General features: G+C 42.7%; 1 protein-coding gene across 1 annotated transcript; it reads right to left on the reverse strand.

Moving 5' to 3' along the window:
- Nucleotides 1-1,072: 1,072 nt before the first annotated feature.
- On the reverse strand, nt 1,073-20,085 carry tsr2 (TSR2 ribosome maturation factor). Its single transcript, NM_001310891.1, is given in 5 exon segments — nt 1,073-1,611; nt 1,728-1,889; nt 2,025-2,116; nt 13,656-13,746; nt 19,999-20,085. Coding segments are annotated over 5 exon segments (546 nt in total). The 5' UTR covers nt 20,077-20,085; the 3' UTR covers nt 1,073-1,488.
- Nucleotides 20,086-20,516: the final 431 nt, after the last annotated feature.

Raw genomic sequence — 20,516 nt, forward strand, 5'->3', positions numbered from 1 at the left:
CTCCTGAGAGGTTTAGGAACAACTGATCTATAAAACTATAGAAATGTATATTTGCAAGATAATCATTATCTATTGCAATTGAAGTTGAAACGTAAGCAAAGCCAATACTGTGTTGGCACATGATGAATGGGTTATAGAAAATACCTAGTCAATTTTCATTCAACATTATATGATTTTCCAAACATGTACATTTTGAAAGCTGTTTTTATTATGTGACCGTTTAGGGGAAACAAACTAACAAATGTATATAGTACAACACAATGTAAACCTAGCTATTCACCCAATTTACCTAGATTGGCTTGATGACCTAACACAAACGATTGGGCACCAAACTCCTAATTACACCCCATTGTTTAGGGGTGTATGCAATAGAGGTCATAACTGGTCAAGATTCCAAAATGTGTGAAGTCAGATCATGTTGAGACAGCAGCACTACCGACTGGCATGCATCATCAGTCTTTTCCTTAAAGTGACACACAAACAACATACTCAATGGAAGAACTGACAAAAGGTCAGCTGACATGTGCCTATTGGCAGTTGTGATGTGCATCTTGCTGACAGTGTTGAAATCAGTAGTGATCAAACTCTCCAAAACAATTTCGGCATCTCAATATATTTTCCTTAAGATATACAGTACACAAACTAATAACCTACCCATTATCGTAGAAATAAAATATTCACTGCATCGTTCTTGACACTCCAGACTATGTCATTTGTTTTTGTAAAAACTTCTCAAGAGCAGTTACTGTTGTTAATCATCAATTGTCTGCAATATTTACAACTTTTGTCTCAGATTTTTCTTGAGCAAATTTACTAGTAAAAGTACACCAGTGACTCATAGGCAGGCAAAATTCAAGTCTGTTCCACAAATTGGTGTTTTGACAAACCAAATCAATGTTCTTACTATTTATTTATTTTTGGTCAAAAGGCGATTAGGCAAAAAAATCTGACTGTGTGCCTAGACATTTTTGATTCAGGCCAGAAGTGTCATATATTGCAAACAGTTGGATTATCTTCATTCATTTTGTACACAGGCTTACATAGTCACACAGGGCCCAGTACATTAATGTAATGTTAAAACCTTACAGGAGCTTTATTGCATCTCAAAGTTTAATTAATCACAATTTAACTGCAGTAAGTATTTCTTTGCCCTTTCCATGTCACTTCATAAAAAAACTCAGCTAAACATTGAAATCTTTGCAATCATGTTACAGCGAAAGTGTAATTGACTGCATAACAGCAACTGACTAAAACAATAGCAAAGACTTGAGAAGTTAGTAGAATATTATTCCATATTACTCACAGATGAAATTGTAAAAACCAATAATAATAGGCTGAACAAAAACAGCAAATCCTTAATTCTGAAAATGTGAAGGTTGTGTATATATGAAAAACATAACCAAATAACTTTGGGATAATATTTTAAGCCAGCAAAGAAACAACTGCAGAAAGAGTTCAGACATCTTTACCTAGGCTGTTACAGTAATGTCACTTCTTGCGCACCACTGTTGTCCAGCCATCATTTTCCTCTTGAGACTGGGATGTAGGTTCTTTCTTTTTGGTTGCTGTACTTGAGGCATTTGTTAAAACTGCTGTCTCACACTCCATTGACTGTGTTGCAAAGTCAAAATGTTAGATATCAAATAGCCATATTTACTAAATCACATCAGAAAATCATTCAGAATCAACACCAGTTTTTGACTTTAAAATACATTTAAAATGTTTACCTCTTTTTCGTCATCCTCGCATTCCTCATCAGCAACATTTGGTTGAGGTGTAACCTTGGCTCGTTCTGCACTCTTCTGATTCAACATAGATATCTTTTCCTTGACGTCTGCAAACTTTCCTTGTTGACACTGTGTGAAGATCTGGCTAATGGTCTGTGCCACCTGATCAATGAAGAAAGCCTTGCTTTGAATACTGACATTTAGAATGCATATTTAAAAAAATAAAATGACAGAAGCAGGTTTCCATTATCATCAATAGTGTGTTGAAATGTGGTTATTTTTAAACAAAATAAGCACCTGAGATAAACTGCCATCATCCACCACTGTATCAAATTCATTATCCATCAAGTCTGCTATGTAGTCCTCAACCTCATCTTGCTGCAAGATTGCTGTAAACAGAAGTTCTTGTTAGAAACCTGGGACTCTTTAGAATAACAATTAATCAAAGATGACAGACAGCTGCTTCATCATAGTATTTGTGGAGTATATAGGTGCTGGTCATAAAATTAGAATATAATCAAAAAGTTGATTTATTTCAGTAATTCCATTCAAAAAGTGAAACTTTTATATAACAATGTATGGGTCAAATTGGCCAGAATATTTGTGGCTGGAGAGGTCCAGTATAATTCTCTCTACAGGTTGGAATGCTTGGTTGGGATAATCAGAACAGCGCAGAACAGATTAGCTACGTCAAAGCTAAAAACAAAACTGTGTAAGGGTACGGACATTCCACCACACATAACCTTCATATTTTACCTGCTTTCATTCAAACCCCACCTATTTAAATCTTTTAATAATAGTCATCTGTCTTTGGACTTAACATGTAAGCATTTGAACCCTGTATTACAGTAGTAATAAAACAAATTGTAAAAATATACAAATCACATGTAATAATAATAATAATACATTTATTTTGTATAGCGCCTTTAAAAGTAGCTTTCTCAAAGCGCTTTACAGACAAGCATAGCAGAAACAGTACAGTTTAAATACAAGGATAAACACAGAGGAATTTAAATCAAGTAAAAGCAATCCTGAAATAAAATGTTTTAAGAAGAGATTTAAAAGTCGCTAGTGTATTTGCTTCTCTGATGTCAGCCGGGAGGGAATTCCAAAGCTTAGGAGCATAGACAGAGAAAGCGCGATCACCCCTAGTATGAAGCCGTGTCTTAGGAACGACTAAGAGACCGCTTTGTGAGGAACGCAGGTTCCGACAAGGTGTGTAAGGCATTAATAAATCAGTCAAGTACTGAGGTGCCAGGTGGTGCAAAGATTTATAAGCCAACATGTGCAGCACGTATGTACACTAGTCTAAAGGTCAGTTTAATTGCTTCTTTAATTAGCACTTTAGTTTGCTAATCCAAGTTCATCATTTCAAAAGTGATCAGCCAATAATAACATTTCGAATATTAAAAACACAGATGGAAGCACAAACGAAAATGTTTACAGCACAAACCGGCACAAATGAAGCACAAACAAACAAGAATATTTTTGTTGATTTTGGAGGATGTATGCAGTGACCTCAGAATGACCTATAAAATACACTCACCTAAAGGATTATTAGGAACACCATACTAATACTGTGTTTGACCCCCTTTCGCCTTCAGAACTGCCTTAATTCTACGTAGCATTGATTCAACAAGGTGCTGAAAGCATTCTTTAGAAATGTTGGCCCATATTGATAGGATAGCATCTTGCAGTTGATGGAGATTTGAGGGATGCACATCCAGGGCACAAAGCTCCCGTTCCACCACATCCCAAAGATGCTCTTTTGGGTTTAGATCTGGTGACTGTGGGGGCCATTTCAGTACAGTGAACTCATTGTCATGTTCAAGAAACCAATTTGAAATGATTCGAGCTTTTTGACATGATGCATTATCCTTCTGGAAGTAGCCATCAGAAGATGGGTACATGGTGGACCTAAAGGGATGGACATGGTCAGAAACAATGCTCAGGTAGGCCGAAAGGACAAGATCCCGGATACAGGCGGCCGAAAGGAGCTTTCTCCGCAGGGTGGCTGGGCGATCCCTTAGAGATAGGGTGAGAAGCTTGGTCACCCGGGAGGAGGTGAGGTGGCTTGGGCATCTGTTTCAGATGCCCCCGGAACGCATTCCTGGGAAGGTGTTCCGGTCCCGTCCCACCGGGAGGAGACCCCAGGGAAGACCTAGGACACGCTGGAGGGACTATGTCTCCCGGCTGGCCTGGGAACACCTCAGTGTCCCCCCGGAAGAGCTGGAGGAAGTGTCTAGGGAGAGGGAAGTCTGGGCATCTCTGCTTAGACTGCTGCCCCCGCGACCCGACCCCGGATAAGCGGAAGATGAGTTTGGAGTTCAGGAGATTGTCTTGACCAGGACCACACCCCTAAATGCATTGAAGCGACTGCCATGTGATTGGTTGATTAGATAATTGCATTAATGAGAAATTGAACAGGTGTTCCTAATAATCCTTTAGGTGAGTGTATTCTTTAATATAAAAAAAAATATTACAATGTTTGTACAGCAGCACAAACAAAAATGTTAATGGCACAAACCAGCACAAACAAATGAGCCTACTTTACCGAAGTTTTGCGTTGGGTGGGGGGCCAACTTCACGCAGGTCATTCCTTTGTGACCACATGCTTTAATAAGAGATACCACAAACCCATCTTCATAGTAAATTTGTCCTAAATTCTAAGGAGTCACAAGACCTCAATGAACTCCTGAGCGCATTCTTTTCTTGATAGTAATCACCCTCTCTCCCCAAAAAAAGATCACTCTGCTTTTCATAGTCATTATGCTGTTTAACAAATCAGGTGGTCATTCCTTATGAACCCTCATAAAACGAAGTGCACTGGGATGCACAAATGGTTCACAACTCAGGGCGTCAGTAACAAAGGTTTTCAAGCCAGGGATATACTTGATTTCAACTCATATGAAGCCAGTTCAGCAACCCATCTCTGCTAACATGCATCAAGTTTTGCCTTTGACAAACTACTGCCTTCATAGCCAATGGTGGAACTTAACACAGATGGCTCACTTCATAGCTAAGGACTCAAGTTTGTATGCAGGATACCTTGACTTTGCATAACTGAGTGACTCACTCGCAAAGGCTATTGGTCTTGCCATTGCTTCTCCTTCTGGCACCTGAGACACAACTGCAACTTGTCCATTAGAACCTGCTTTAACTGGAGGAAAGCCTGTTTACACAGTTGTCCAGTCAACTACCGTCAACTTAATGACCATCGAGCCTTGTCTTTCCTTCTAGAGTGGACCCTTGTGCCCAGTTGTTTGAAGACTTTAGTATTTGCCATCAGACAGGTATTTATTCAATGAGGAAATTTCATACAAAATGCAGAAAATTCAGTCATGCCAAAAAGTTGCCATTCATCCTCTACTCGTTGCACCAATGTTAGTCTGGAATCACTGACATTTTTACAACACAAAATTAAATAAATTCCAACAACACTAACACTGTACCCATACAAAACAGTTGCAGTCCAGTTAATCACACCCTGATACATATTGATGTAGCTGAAGTGGAGAGAGTCCCCAAATTCAAGTTTCAGTGTTCATCAAGGATGACCTCACTTGGTCCAGGCAAGCGGACCGGGCAGTGAAAACCGCCCAAATGACTTTACTTCCTGAGGAGACTCAATAAGTTTGGCATGTCTGTAAAAACTCTAAACAACTTCTACAGGTGCACCACTGAAAGCATCCTATAGGCTGGATTACTGCCTAGTACGGCAGCTGCTCCGCTGCAGACCGCAAATCCCTCCAGAGGGTGATAAAGTCTGCGGAGTGCGTCATCAGCTGCCATCTGCCCTCAGTGCAAGGCATCTACAATACATGAGGCCGGAGAAAAGCACAGAACAAAGACTACAGTTACCCAAGCTTTGGTCTGTTCACACTGCTGCGGTCTGGTAGACACTACCTCAAGACTCAGTTTTTTGCCCTCAGGCCACAAGGCTCCTCAACCAACAAAACTGATTCATGATCATACTGATCACACATGGACATTCCAGTTGCACTGACTTTTCAGGTAAAAAAAAAACAAGAAAATGAATATACAGCTCTGAAAAAAATTAAGAGACCACTGCAAAATTATCAGTTTCTCAGGCATAACTATTCATAGGTATGTGTTTGTGTAAAATGAACAGTTTTGTTCTATAAACAACTGACAACATTACTACAAATTCCAAATAGAAATTGTCATTTAGAGTATTTATTTACCTCTCCTTGAACTGCCACCTTAACGTGGTGGAGGGGTTTGAGTACCCGAGTGACCCTAGGAGCTATGTTGTCTGGGGCTATATGCCCCTGGTAGGGTCTCCCAAGGCAAACAGGTCTTAGGCGACGGGTCAGACTAAGAGCGGTTCAAAAACCCCTTAATGATGAAAGAAATCGTGTGTTCTGTGACGTCGCCCGGCATGGCGCAGCCGGGGCCCCACCCTGGAGCCAGGCCCGGGGTTGGTGCTCGTTTGCGAGCGCCTGGTGGCCAGGCCTTTCCCCATGGGGCCCGGCCGGGCCCAGCCCGAACGAGCGACATGGGGCCGCCCTCCCGTGGGCTCACCACCCACAGGAGGGACCATAAGGGGCCGGTGCAGAGAGGATCGGGCGGCAGTCGAAGGCGGGGGCCTAGACAACCCGATCCCTGGACACGGAAACTAGCTCTAGGGACGTGGAATGTCACCTCGCTGGCGGGGAAGGAGCCTGAGATCGTGCGTGAGGTTGAGAGGTTCCAACTAGAGGTAGTCGGGATCACCTCTACGCACGGCTTGGGCTCTGGAACCACACTCCTTGAGAGAGGATGGACTCTTCACCACTCTGGAGTTGCCCATGGTGAGAGGCGGCGGGCTGGTGTGGGTTTGCTTATAGCTCCCCAGCTCTGCCGCCATGTGTTGGAGTTTACCCCGGTGAACGAGAGGGTCGTTTCCCTGCGCCTATGGGTCGGGGATAGGTCTCTCACTGTTGTTTGTGCCTACGGGCCGAACGGCAGTGCAGAGTACCCGACCTTCTTGGAGTCTCTGGGAGGGGTGCTGGAAAGTGCTCCGACTGGGGACTCTCGTTCTACTGGGGGACTTCAACGCCCACGTGGGCAACGACAGTGACACCTGGAGGGGCGTGATTGGGAGGAACGGCCCCCCCTGATCTGACCCGAGCAGTGTTCCGTTATTGGACTTCTGTGCTAGTCACAGTTTGTCCATAACGAACACCATGTTCAAGCATAAGGGTGTCCATCAGTGCACGTGGCACCAGGACACCCTAGGCCGCAGGTCGATGATCGACTTTGTTGTCGTCTCATCTGACCTGCGGCCACATGTCTTGGACACTCGGGTGAAGAGAGGGGCGGAGCTGTCAACTGATCACCACCTGGTTGTGAGTTGGATCCGATGGCGGGGGAGGAAGCTGGACAGACTCGGCAGGCCCAAGCGTACTGTAAGGGTCTGCTGGGAATGTCTGGCCGAGTCTCCTGTCAGAGAGATCTTTAACTCCCACCTCCGGCAGAGCTTCGACTGGATCCCGAGGGAGGCTGGAGATATTGAGTCCGAGTGGACCATGTTCTCCACCGCCATTGTCGAAGCGGCCGCTCTGAGCTGTGGCCGTAAGGTCTCCGGTGCCTGTCGAGGCGGCAATCCCCGAACCCGGTGGTGGACACCGGAAGAAAGGGATGCTGTCAAGCTGAAGGAGGAGTCCTATCAGGCCTGGTTGGCTTGTGGGACTCCTGAGGCAGCTGACGGGTACCGACAGGCCAAGCGGACTGCAGCCCGGGTGGTTGTGGAGGCAAAAACTCGGGCCTGGGAGGAGTTCGGTGAGGCCATGGAGAAGGACTATCGGCTGGCCTCGAAGAGATTCTGACAAACCATCCGGCGCCTCAGGAGAGGGAAACAGTGCCCTACCAACGCTGTTTACAGTAGAGGTGGGCAGCTGTTGACCTCAACTGGGGATGTCGTCGGGCGGTGGAAGGAGTACTTCGAGGATCTCCTCAATCCCGCCGTCACGTCTTCCATTGAGGAAGCAGAGGATGAGGGCTCAGAGGTGGACTCGTCCATCACCCGGGCTGAAGTCACAGAGGTGGTTAAGAAACTCCTCGGTGGCAAGGCACCGGGGGTGGATGAGATCCGCCCTGAGTACCTCAAGTCTCTGGATGTTGTGGGGCTGTCTTGGCTGACACGCCTGTGCAACATCGCGTGGCAGTCGGGGACAGTGCCTCTGGGATGGCAGACCGGGGTGGTGGTCCCTCTTTTTAAGAAGGGGGACCGGAGGGTGTGTTCAAACTATAGGGGGATCACACTTCTCAGCCTCCCCGGGAAAGTCTATGCCAGGGTTCTGGAGAGGAGAATACGGCCGATAGTAGAACCTCGGATTCAGGAGGAACAGTGTGGTTTTCGTCCAGGCCGTGGAACACTGGACCAGCTCTATACCCTCGACAGGGTGATGGAGGGTTCATGGGAGTTTGCCCAACCAGTCCACATGTGTTTTGTGGATTTGGAGAAGGCATTCGACTGTGTCCCTCGCGGCATCCTGTGGAGTGCTTCGGGAATATGGGGTCCTGGGTCCTTTGCTAAGGGCTGTCAGGTCCCTGTACGACCGAAGCAGGAGCTTGGTCCGCATTGCCGGCAGTAAGTCAGACTTGTTCCCTGTGCATGTTGGACTCCCGCAGGGCTGCCCTTTGTCACCGGTTCTGTTCGTAATTTTTATGGACAGAATTTCTAGGCGCAGCCAGGGGCCGGAGGGTGTCAGGTTTGGGGACCACACGATTTCGTCTCTGCTCTTTGCGGATGATGTTGTCGTGTTGGCCCCTTCAAGCCAGGACCTTCAGCATGCACTTGGACGGTTTGCAGCCGAGTGTGAAGCGGTGGGGATGAAAATCAGTACCTCCAAATCCGAGGCCATGGTCCTCAGTCGGAAAAGGGTGGCTTGCCCACTTCAGGTTGGTGGAGAGTGCCTGCCTCAAGTGGAGGAGTTTAAGTATCTAGGGGTCCTGTTCACGAGTGAGGGAAGGATGGAACGGGAGATTGACAGACGGATCGGTGCAGCTTCTGCAGTAATGCGGTCGATGTATCGGTCTGTCGTGGTGAAGAAAGAGCTGAGCCGCAAGGCGAAGCTCTCGATTTACCGGTCAATCTACGTTCCTACTCTCACCTATGGTCATGAGCTTTGGGTCATGACCGAAAGGACAAGATCCCGGATACAGGCGGCCGAAATGAGCTTTCTCCGCAGGGTGGCTGGGTGATCCCTTAGAGATAGGGTGAGAAGCTCGGTCACCCGGGAGGAGCTCAGAGTAGAGCCGCTGCTCCTCCACATCGAGAGGGGTCAGTGGAGGTGGCTTGGGCATCTGTTTCGGATGCCTCCGGAACGCCTTCCTGGGAAGGTGTTCCGGTCCCGTCCCACCGGGAGGAGACCCCGGGGAAGACCTAGGACACGCTGGAGGGACTATGTCTCCCGGCTGGCCTGGGAACGCCTCGGTGTCCCCCCAGAAGAGCTGGAGGAAGTGTCTGGGGAGAGGGAAGTCTGGGCATCCATGCTTAGACTGCTGCCCCGCGACTCGCCCAGGATAAGCGGAAGATGGTATGGTAGTATTTATTTATAGAAAATAACTGGTCAAAATAACCAAAAAGATGCATTGTTTTCAGACCTCAAATAATGCAAAGAAAAATTCATATTCATTTTTCTACAACAGATTACTAATGTTTTAACTTAGGAAGAGTTCAGAAATCAATATTTGGTGGAATAACACAGATTTTTTACCACAGCTTTCATGCGTCTTGGCATGCTCTCCACCATTCTGTCACATTGCTGTTGGGTGACTTTATGCCACTCCTGGCACAAAAAAGTCCAGTAGCTTGGATTTGTTTGATTGATTGTGACCATCCATCTTCCTCTTGATCAAATTCCAGAGGTTTTCAATGGGGTTCAGGTCTGGAGATTGGGCTGGCCATGACAGAGTCTTGATCTGGTGGTCCTCCATCCACACCTTGATTGACTGGCTGTGTGGCATGGAGCATTGTCCTGCTGGAAAAAACTATTCTCAGAGTTGGGGAAAATTGTCAGAGCAGAAGGAAGCAGGTGTTCTTCCAGGATAACCTTGTACTTGGCTTGATTCATGCGTCCTTCACAAAGACAAATCTGCCCGATTCCAGCCTTGCTGAAGCATCCTCAGATCATCGCCGATCCTCCACCAAATTTCACAGTGGTGCGAGACACTGTGACCTTGTTCAGCTTTGAAATTTTCAGGAAGGAAGCAACCTGACACTCACTGTATCCCTCTGCCAGTAAAGCCAGAATTAACCCTTTTCCTCACTCAAAGCTTATCTCTTCAACTTTTTGTCATGCTAAATAGTTTTATTATTCAAATTACCGTTGAGGTACTACTTGCACTGTTTTTGCCATCCAGCTGGTCCTAATGCAAGAGGATGGTGATGACCACAGCAGTGGTTTTTATACCTTCCCTCGTTAAATTAGATTTGGTCCAGGTAAATCACCTAATCAGTACCTCATGAAGTAAAATGAGGTGTGCCTGTGTTGGAATTTAAGAGACACTGGAATGGAATGGCTGCCATACATGTAGAGATGTTGATTTAATAAAAATTAGGAGTGGTTTCTTAATTTTTTCCAGAGCTGTATATAAATATACACCGATCAGCCGTAACATTATGACCACCTGCCTAATATTGTGTGGGTCCCCCTTTTGCCGCCAAAAAAGCCCTGACCCGTTAAGGCTTGGACTCCACTAGACCTCTGAAAGTGTGCTGTGGTATCTGGCATCATTAGCAGCAGACACTAAGTCTAGCCATCACAATTTGTCCTTTGTCAAAGTTGCACAGATCCTTACGCTTTCCCATTTTTCCTGCTTCTAACACATCAACTTTGAGGACAGAATGTTCACTTGCAGCCTAATATGTCCCACCCACTGACCGGTGCCATGATAATGAGATTCTGTGTTATTCACTTCACCTGTCATTGGTCATAATTTTATGGCTGATCGAGTATTAAAGAGAACGCAAAACAGTGGCTCTGCATGCCTGTGACAGCCGAGGAAATTAAAGTACAGGCTTATTTTGGCAGACTTCTGTTACCCCTCAATTCTGGCTCACCACAGATTTGCCTAATATACAGGTGCTGGTCATAAAATGTGAATATCATCAAAAAGTTGATTTATTTCAGTAATTCCATTAAAAAAGTTAAACTTGTATATTATATTTCATTCATTACACACAGACTGATATATTTCAAATGTTTATTTCTTTTAATTGTGATAATTATAACTGACAACTAATGAAAATCCCAAATTCAGCATCTCAGAAAATTTGAATATTACTTAAGACCAATACAAAAAAAATATTTTTAGAAATGTTGGCCAACTGAAAAGTATGAACATGAAAAGTATGAGCATGTACAGCACTCAATACTTAGTTGGGGCTCCTTTTGCCTGAATTACTGCAGCAATGCGGTGTGGCATGGAGTCGATCAGTCTGTGGCACTGCTCAGGTGTTTTGAGAGCCCAGGTTGCTCTGATAGTGGCCTTCAGCTCTTCTGCATTGTTGGGTCTGGCGTATCGCATCTTCTTTCTTCACAATACCCCATAGATTTTCTATAGGGTTAAGATCAGACAAGTTTGCAGGCCAATTAAGAACAGGGACACCATGGTCCTTAAACCAGGTACTGGTAGCTTTGGCACTGTGTGCAGGTGCCAAGTCCTGTTGGAAAAGTAATCTGCATCTCCATAAAGTTGGTGAGAAGCAGGAAGCATGAGGTGCTCTAAAACTTCCTGGTAGATGGCTGCGTTGACCTTGGACCTCAGAAAACACAGTGGACCAACACCAGCAGATGACATGGCACCCCAAACCATCACTGACTGCGGAAACTTTACACTGGACTTTGCAACGGATTCTGTGCCTCTCCTCTCTCCCTCCAGACTCTGGGACCTTGATTTCCAAAGGAAATGCTAAATTTACTTTCATCAGAGAACATAGCAGCAGTCCAGTCCTTTTTGTCTTTAGCCCAGGCGAGACGCTTCTGGCGCTGTCTCTTGTTCAAGAGTGGCTTGACACAAGGAATGCGACAGCTGAAACCCATGTCATGAATACGTCTGTGCGTGGTGGTTCTTGAAGCACTGACTCCAGTTGCAGTCCACTCTTTGTGAATCTCCCCCACATTTTTGAATGTGTTTCGTTTCACAATTTTCTCCAGGGTGCGGTTATCCCTATTGCTTGTACACTTTTCTACCACATCTTTTCCTTCCCTTCGCCTCTCTATTAACCTTTTCATGCATGAGTTTCAAATATTCCTTATCGACCCCCCAGCGTGAGTTTTTTTGCGCGTGACTTCAGTACTCACTCCAGCATTTGAACTCACTCCAGCATTTGAATAGTCACCTTGCCAGGTAAGGAACACTACATACACTGCATTGCAAGCATCTCTCGTTGACTCGAATTCGAAGAGCTGGAAAAGTTGGTTGATGTATAACTGTAACTAGCTAGAAAATGTCAGCTAAACGCTAGCTAACAAAACGTGACCTGTAATTCAGTGCAGTGAAAATGAATAAACTATATAAAAAGCATACAACGGGTAACGTAACTTCTAGAAGGTTTTAAAAATGGTTTTGATCGATTGTCAGCTCTTCCAGGAAATGTTGAGATGCTCTATAGTAGTCGCTAATATAATTTGTTTTTGTGTTTTTGTCTGTTGGTACGTAATTAACACTTTTTTGTTCCGATTTGAATGCTTTCTACCTGGTTAATATCATGGTGTGGTCTTGAAACAATTACAAATCAGGAAATAAAGTTAGAAACACTGTTTGAGCTAAATATGAGTAAATAACAGCGCGTTCTGACCAGCCATTGTTACGTTACTTGTAGCTAGGCATGCTAATGGTGCGTTCTAAACAAGACGTTCTAATCACCGGTGTGATCGTACGCTTCAGGGACCACTCTAGCTTGATCACACTGGTGTGATCGTACGCGTTAAACGGTTAATGTGCTTGGACACAGGGCTCTGTGGACAGCCAGCCTCTTTAGCTATGACCTTTTGTGTCTTGCCTTCCTTGTGCAAGGTGTCAATGGTCGTCTTTTGGACAGCTGTCAAGTCAGCAGTCTTCCCCATGATTATGTTGCTTACAGAACTAGACTGAGAGACCATTTAAAGGCTTAATTAGCTGGGTTAATTAGCTAATTAGAGTGTGGCACCAGGTGTCTACAAAATTTAACCTTTTCACAATATTCTAATTTTCTGAGATGCTGAATTTGGGTTTTTCATTAGTTGTCAGTTATAATCATCAAAATTAAAAGAAATAAACATTTGAAATATATCAGTCTGTGTGGAATTAATGTATACATTATACAAGTTTAACTTTTTTAATGGAATTACTGAAATAAATCTACTTGATATTCTAATTTTATGACCAGCACCTGTATTTGTCCCATGTTGTGGGGTTCGGTGCCTACTAAGGAATATGGTGCTGTGGTTGACGCAATCCATCATAGTTGTGGGTTTGATTGTGGGTGTTTGTCTGAATTAGAAATGTTGCTAATGTAGATGGTTTGCAGGAAAATAATGTATTCTCGTTCATGTGATTTTTCTTTTCCTGAAGGCGCTTCAGAGTTCAGAGGCTGGGTGTGAAGTAATGGTGCATTATTTATTTGGTTATGGTTTTGTCAAATTGTAACTTCCATCATGATTTTTCCTCATCCTCATTAGGCCCCTTGGGCAGCTCTGACAACCCAACAGTACAAAGTATACTTTAATACAAAGCTGGCTGTATTAAATATCTAATTTCATCTGTCATTTTTTGTGATTTGTATTTGATAGGATTGATGAAAATGGCTTCTTTTTTTGTACTACTCCTCTTTACGGTCAGCTCTGCACTGTCCTGGTTATGGCAGCTAAGTGTTCCGTCCTGTAGTGAAAAATACTTACTGCGACCCGGGAAATATTATGGTTAGGGTCAGGTTACCGTTGTCGTAAAAATATTGCTGGAGCACATCCACCATCCAGTCTGCCTTCTGCTGGCTGTACACACCTCCAAACCCATTATCAACTGCTATCTGGAAAAGAGTAATATAGTTGACAATTAGAAAAAAAGATGCTGGATAGTCTACTCAGCCTGTTGGATGTGGGAGGTTACATCCATTCTGAGTGACAGAAAATCCATGAATGAAACTGACAAGATTCCATATCGGCCATTTTAAATTTTGCATACCCCGGTAGTTTTTGTTCTGGTAGATTATGCATTTTATTAGTTTTTCTTGTGTTTTGATTTATTTCATTATCTTTGTGTAAACTGCTTCTCAGTCCTGTATTGTGCTGTACATTTCTTTTAAGGAAATGTTGGAGACATGGTTTTGAGATGCCATATGGGGTCAACTGTGGCTCACCATGTTTTTTTTTCCACTTCCTGTTTTCGATCTGTAGCCCTTTAATCTTCCATAGGGCTGCTCATTGATACGGTATGTTGATATTTTGTTTCCCCTAAATAAATGTCTGCAAGATTGTCATTTTATTTTCATTGCGGTTGTTTTGCTGATAAGTCATAAAGTATTTTTTTCTTTAGAGCCTAGGCTTGTGAGGCTAGTATAATGTACCTTTGTCATGACGTCAATCATGAGTCCCTACCTCTCCACTGATTGGGCACAAGTTTTCAGAAAATGCCCATACCCTTCACTTAATGGCACATGTTTTTTTGTTTATTTGTTTGTTTAGGTGGTCGGGTATTATAGTTCATGGACTTAGTCTCCCTAATGTGGCTGCTGAGAGACCTTAGTTGAACCACCAAAACGGTGGTCTCTGATTTTATTGGTTAAGACTCTAGAAGGGGATCAAGCCTTCCTGGAGCAAAAATATGCTCTCCTGTCTGCACCATGTTTTGGCCTACCTGATCACCCTGCCTTTTCCACCTGTTAGAATTTGACAAGAATGGTTCTCGGTCATAAAAAAATTATGAACAGAACCGGCGATAGTTTTTATGGACAGAATTTCTAGGCGCAGCCAGGGGCCGGAGGGTGTCAGGTTTGGGGACCACACGATTTCGTCTCTGCTTTTTGTGGATGATGTTGTCGTGTTGGCCCCTTCAAGCCAGGACCTTCAGCATGCACTGGGACGGTTTGTAGCCGTGTGAAGCGGTGGGGATGAGAATCAGTACCTCCAAAACCGAGGCCATGGTCCTCAGGTCGGAAAAGGGTGGCTTGCCCACTTCAGGTTGGTGGAGAGTGCCTGCCTCAAGTGGAGGAGTTTAAGTATCTAGGGGTCTTGTTCACGAGTGAGGGACGGATGGAACGGGAGATTGACAGACGGATCGGTGCAGCTTCTGCAGTAATGCGGTCGATGTATCGGTCTGTTGTGGTGAAGAAAGAGCTGAGCCGCAAGGCGAAGCTCTCGATTTACCGGTCAATCTACGTTCCTACTCTCACCTATGGTCATGAGCTTTGGGTCATGACCGAAATGACAAGATCCCGGATACAGGCGGCCGAAATGAGCTTTCTCCGCAGGGTGGCTGGGCGATCCCTTAGAGATAGGGTGAGAAGCTCGGTCACCCGGGAGGAGCTCAGAGTAGACCCGCTGCTCCTCCACATCCAGAGGGGTCAGCTGAGGTGGCTTGGGCATCTGTTTCGGATGCCCCCGGAACGCATTCCTGGGAAGGTGTTCCGGTCCCGTCCCTCCGGGAGGAGACCCCGGGGAAGACCTAGGACACGCTGGAGGGACTATGTCTCCCGGCTGGCCTGGGAACGCCTCGGTGTCCCCCCGGAAGAGCTAGAGGAAGTGTCTGGGGAGAGGGAAGTCTGGGCATCTCTGCTTAGACTGCTGCCCCCGCGACCCCGCCCCGGAGGAAGCGGAAGAAGATGAATGAATGAGTTGCGTTTACCAGGAGTCAAAGTCACTACAACATGCAGGCAACCACAAGATTGAGCCAGGTGGCTTTGTGGTGGTGAAGGATCTACACAGGAAGTGCTGGAAAGATCCAAGATGGAAAGGATCATACGGAGTGCTCCTGAGAACTTCAGCTGCAGTGGTTGGCAAGTTGCAGAAAGCGATAGATGGATTCATGCCAGTCACTGACTCATAGTTGCAGAACCTGAAAGAAACTTAGCGCCTACAGCAGGGCAAGGAAAAGCGTCCACATTTTATTGATCACACTGCTTCTCAGTTACTGGATAGACCTAGCATACTCAAGTAATGCTAAGTAGTGATATCTCCATTGACCAATGGCAGGACGTGAATAACCACAGAGCAAATTTAAGTTTCTAATAACAGCCATCTGGAGAAATGGTGGGTATGGACTAATTATTGTTCAAAGACAAAGATCACATTTGCTGATTACAGACCAAACGAGAAGGCCAGACACGCTAGAAAGTTTTGGCGGTCCTTTTGTGATTATAATGAATTTAAAATATGCTAATGACTCCGGTTATGTTCAGTATGTGTAGTTGTTCCCCGTTCTGTCAAATCCCCCTGTCGTCTCACACCTGTTCCCATAGAAAATTATACTCTCAGATTTTTTCTTCTAGCCTTGTTGTTTGGCATTAAATTGAATAGTTTAATAACTTGTCAGGTAAATATGAATGTAACTAGACATTCTTGGAATTACCCATGGTGATGATTGGTTTTAATATGCTAGGAATCTTGAAATGCTAATTGCTAATTTGTTTCAATAACACCAGCGGTAGCATAGGCATGGGTGTTACCCAGCGTGGTAAATATTACCATCATGTTGAGACTGGGTTAAACATACATTCGGAAGTATTGATTTAATATTACTGTAGGCTATGTTTTATAAGTAATTAACTTAATTCTACTGGAAGGTTGGAACCTCTATCCTTGTTGGTGGCATCTAGTGTGCATGGTCATTGTTGGTTGTATGGTTCGATGGTGTTTATATCTCTCCTAAAGGGGTGTGTCTGTACTTAAAAGGTGAGCATTGGGGTACTTTAGTCCGTTCCAAATATTCTAATGCCACAAATATTTAGTCGTTTGAAGGGTTTACAAGATCAAGTCATAGTAAATCTCATCTATTTTAGATTGATGTTAAATAATTTTGTTTTGATTTACTATCTTACTCTGGATAATTGTTTCTTGTTTTATGTGTTTTAATGACTGCAAGTATTTTCGTTCAATCCATTCCTGTTGGTGATGTGAAATTATAGCTGTATCTGTAATTGTTGATAATGCTGGACAGGAGGAAGGGAACATGACCATTTCAAATTCTGTTATCATATTTGGTAATGATAAAAGGAGGGAATGTAATAGAAATTTGAAATTGAGAAGCAATATATGTTGTCATATACATATATACATACATATATATACATATATACATACATATACACATATATACACATACATATACACATATACACATACATATACACATACACATATACACATACATATATATATACATATATATATATATATATATATATAAAGAGATTATCATTTTATATTACATTGGCAGTTATGAGTTTATATTCATTTCTATGGTGGTTTCATTTAGTATGCTGTGACCGAGGTAAATAAGTAATTAATAGGGTCCTCTGTTGAAGAGATATTTTAGGAGGGAAAGAGCACAAATCCTATCATCATCTTTTTGAATTTTCTCTGCTTATTTTACTGAAGATTAATATTCTACTAAATAATTATTCACAAAAAGAAATTCCAAAGATACAATGGGGAGAACAAGTATTTGATACACTGCCGATTTTGCAGGTTTTCCTACTTACAAAGTTTGTAAAGGTCTGTCATTTTTATCATAGGTACACTTCAACTGCGAGAGACGGAATCTAAAACAAAAATCCAGAAAACCACATGTATCTTCTCATTTTCTACTAACTCCTCTCAGTTTTTCGATAACTTATTCTTGTCACCTATAGAAAAATATTATATGCCAATAATCTATGAGGCTAGAGCTATGCATTGGCGTTGAAATCAACCCGATAGCCCCACTACAAACCCGGGAGAAACTTGCAAAGACACGCCGTTCACAGCCTATCGATTTCTGACCTTTAGAAAAATATTATATGCAAATAATCTGTGTGACTACAGCTATGCTTACGCCTACTATTGAGCTAGAGGACAGTGCTGGCAGCCTGGCACAACCAAGGGCACAAACTTTTCCGGTCCTCCACCGATCATGCGGTTGCCGCAATGACAGTAACTGAAAACAGGCCACACGCCAACAATATAAATTATCTGGTTAAATGGTTCTCAAAGCGGCCCAATTTTGTATCCATAACTGACAAGGAAACACTGAAACTAGTTTGTGTGCTACTTGATTGACAGCACTCATCTGATAGTTCGCTCTCAATAGGACATCTATCAAATGGGTTAAGTCCCGCCCCATTGCATTTGGATGACGCATGAGTGTACACAATGCAAATGCAATGTATATATATTTATTTATATTTTTAATAATGTAATTATAATTGAAAAAATATAATTGTTTGTCTGCGCAATCCAAATGAAATATACAAGTGGGACAGTCAGTATTATTGAGGTGTTCCCATTCCATTATGTCAGTACACACTGAAAACATTTTTACTGGAAACTTGACACTCCATTCCTTGAACAACCTATATTAACCCAGAGGAATCTGGCAAGTATTGTAGACGTCTTGTAGATGTTTTAGGTAAAATTTGTAGACACCATAAGTATGAAGTTATTAAATACTGTTAAATTACATCTGACTCGATTTTATGCCATACTACATTTGATTGATACTAAATTCTCAGTAAAAAGTGCAAAGCAGTTTTCCAAAATCACAAAGCACATCATGCTCTTTTTCTAAACAAATGAATGTTCTCAATTGGACTAGTTTTGGTATTTAAAAAAAGTAGTATTAAGTCCACTTATCCGGTATTAAATCCAATTTGTGCTACTTTGAAGAAACTAGAATATAAGACATGTTTTCAGTTATTTCACACTTTTTTGTTAAGTACATAATTCCACATTCATAGTTTTGATGCCTTCAGTGAGAATCTACAATGTAAATAGTCATGAAAATAAAGGAAACGCATTGAATGACAAGGTGTCCAAACTTTTGGCCTGTACTGTATGTATTTATGTATTTATTTCATATTACGGCACATTTAGTCCTCCATACACACATTTCCAGATTATATGAGAAGACTAGGGCATGTCTGAAAGAAAAGATGAAGAATGCTCAGATCACAGAAAGAAAAAGTCAATTAAAAACCAACAAATTACCCCAGCTGGTGTCCTTGAATGCAACCCTTTCTTAAAAAAGAACTGTCTTAAAGGTAAACTATAACTGCAAATGCAAGGAGCTTCATACCTATTTGAATAGGTATGCATACTCCATCAAAGAACCAAGCATTCAGTGTAAATAAGACAGGGAAGTCGTTTTTATTGCGGTTGTTCCTTGCAGCCTAATAGAAAAAGAGGTGCATGTTCCTAATAAATCAAACACTGTCCGAGAACTATAACAATTTTGTTGCCATTTTGTATTTCAGCCTACTTTTTTGTGCCATTCTTTTCTGACGACTGAATAATGTGATCATTTTTTGAAAAGATAAACCAGGTTAATTTGTTAACATAAATATTTGCATGTGTTCAATGCTTGAAACTAAGTACTATCACAGTAAATAAGATCACAACATGGTCACAATAAGTAATAAAGCGTTGGACAAAAAGATTCAATAACTGAATGAATGAAAGATTCAATCTTTGAAATAAACTGACATGAATGATTCAGTTCACTGTAGTGATTTGGAACGCCCGTCACTAGTCTACATCACAATCCTGGAACTTTTGGCATACTTTCAGCGTACTATGGTTTGGGGAATACTAATCTTGTCGCATACAGACCTGGCATACTATACAGTATGCGATTTGAGATTCAGACAATTTCTCAATGTTCTTTGCAAACGAAGAACGCAGCTAAATTGTGACAAGTCCATTTATGAACTGCCAACTAGTCCACATGCAGATTACGTCTTATGAAGAAACACGAGAACTACAACTTCCGTTTTAGATTGTTTCGCAATGTTGTTTGGAGGAATGAATATGTTCCTGAGCTACCTACCTACTGTAGATCTTTAACTTCTATTAAAACAGAAAAACTATGTAGTGAAAGGTCTCATCCATTTCCGGCGTTGTTACAAACAAATGTATGAGTGTCTTGCACGATGTAGCAAATGCTGGAAACATAAGAAGCTAACATTATGATTATTATCATGGCAGAACCTTTACCGCTAACTGGCTAAGCAAGCCTCACCCAAAAACAACTGATTGCATAATTCAAGAATGTGCACGACAAAACACTGATACATAAAAGATTGACATACCTGCAACACGGGCCAAGTTTCTAGGATTGCTCTAACTGCTTCAGTGAAAAGTTCACGTGCGGTCTTGTACGTTTCCATTTTAGAAGCAGCCAGCCATCACGTGATGAGGAAGTCATTCTAGTTCTCCCAAGGAAAACTAATTGATCATAGATGTCATCGGTCATCATTCCCCAGCATATCTAACAATGTTTTTAGCAACAATTCGAAAGGCTAATGGAAACTTTGCGTTATAACATGTTGTGTTTTACTGAAACATTAACTTTAAATAAATGCAGTTGTTTTCAATGCATTTCCAAGTTGTTTATATGATGCTGTGGTTGAAAGGAGAATGATACAGGTGGTGGAAAAATCCCAAACACCTAAAAATAGCAAACACCTAAAAATAGGCCAGAATAAGAAGTATGCCAGTATCATTACCTCATGTTTAACAATTGGCAGCAGACATTGTGGACTGAACCCATCCTATGGCTTTCTCCAAATGCATATATAGGAAAAGTGTGTAATATGACTCATCAGAC

The sequence above is a fragment of the Esox lucius genome, chromosome 12, assembly GCF_011004845.1.
Source record: "Esox lucius isolate fEsoLuc1 chromosome 12, fEsoLuc1.pri, whole genome shotgun sequence".
Taxonomy (NCBI): domain Eukaryota; kingdom Metazoa; phylum Chordata; class Actinopteri; order Esociformes; family Esocidae; genus Esox; species Esox lucius.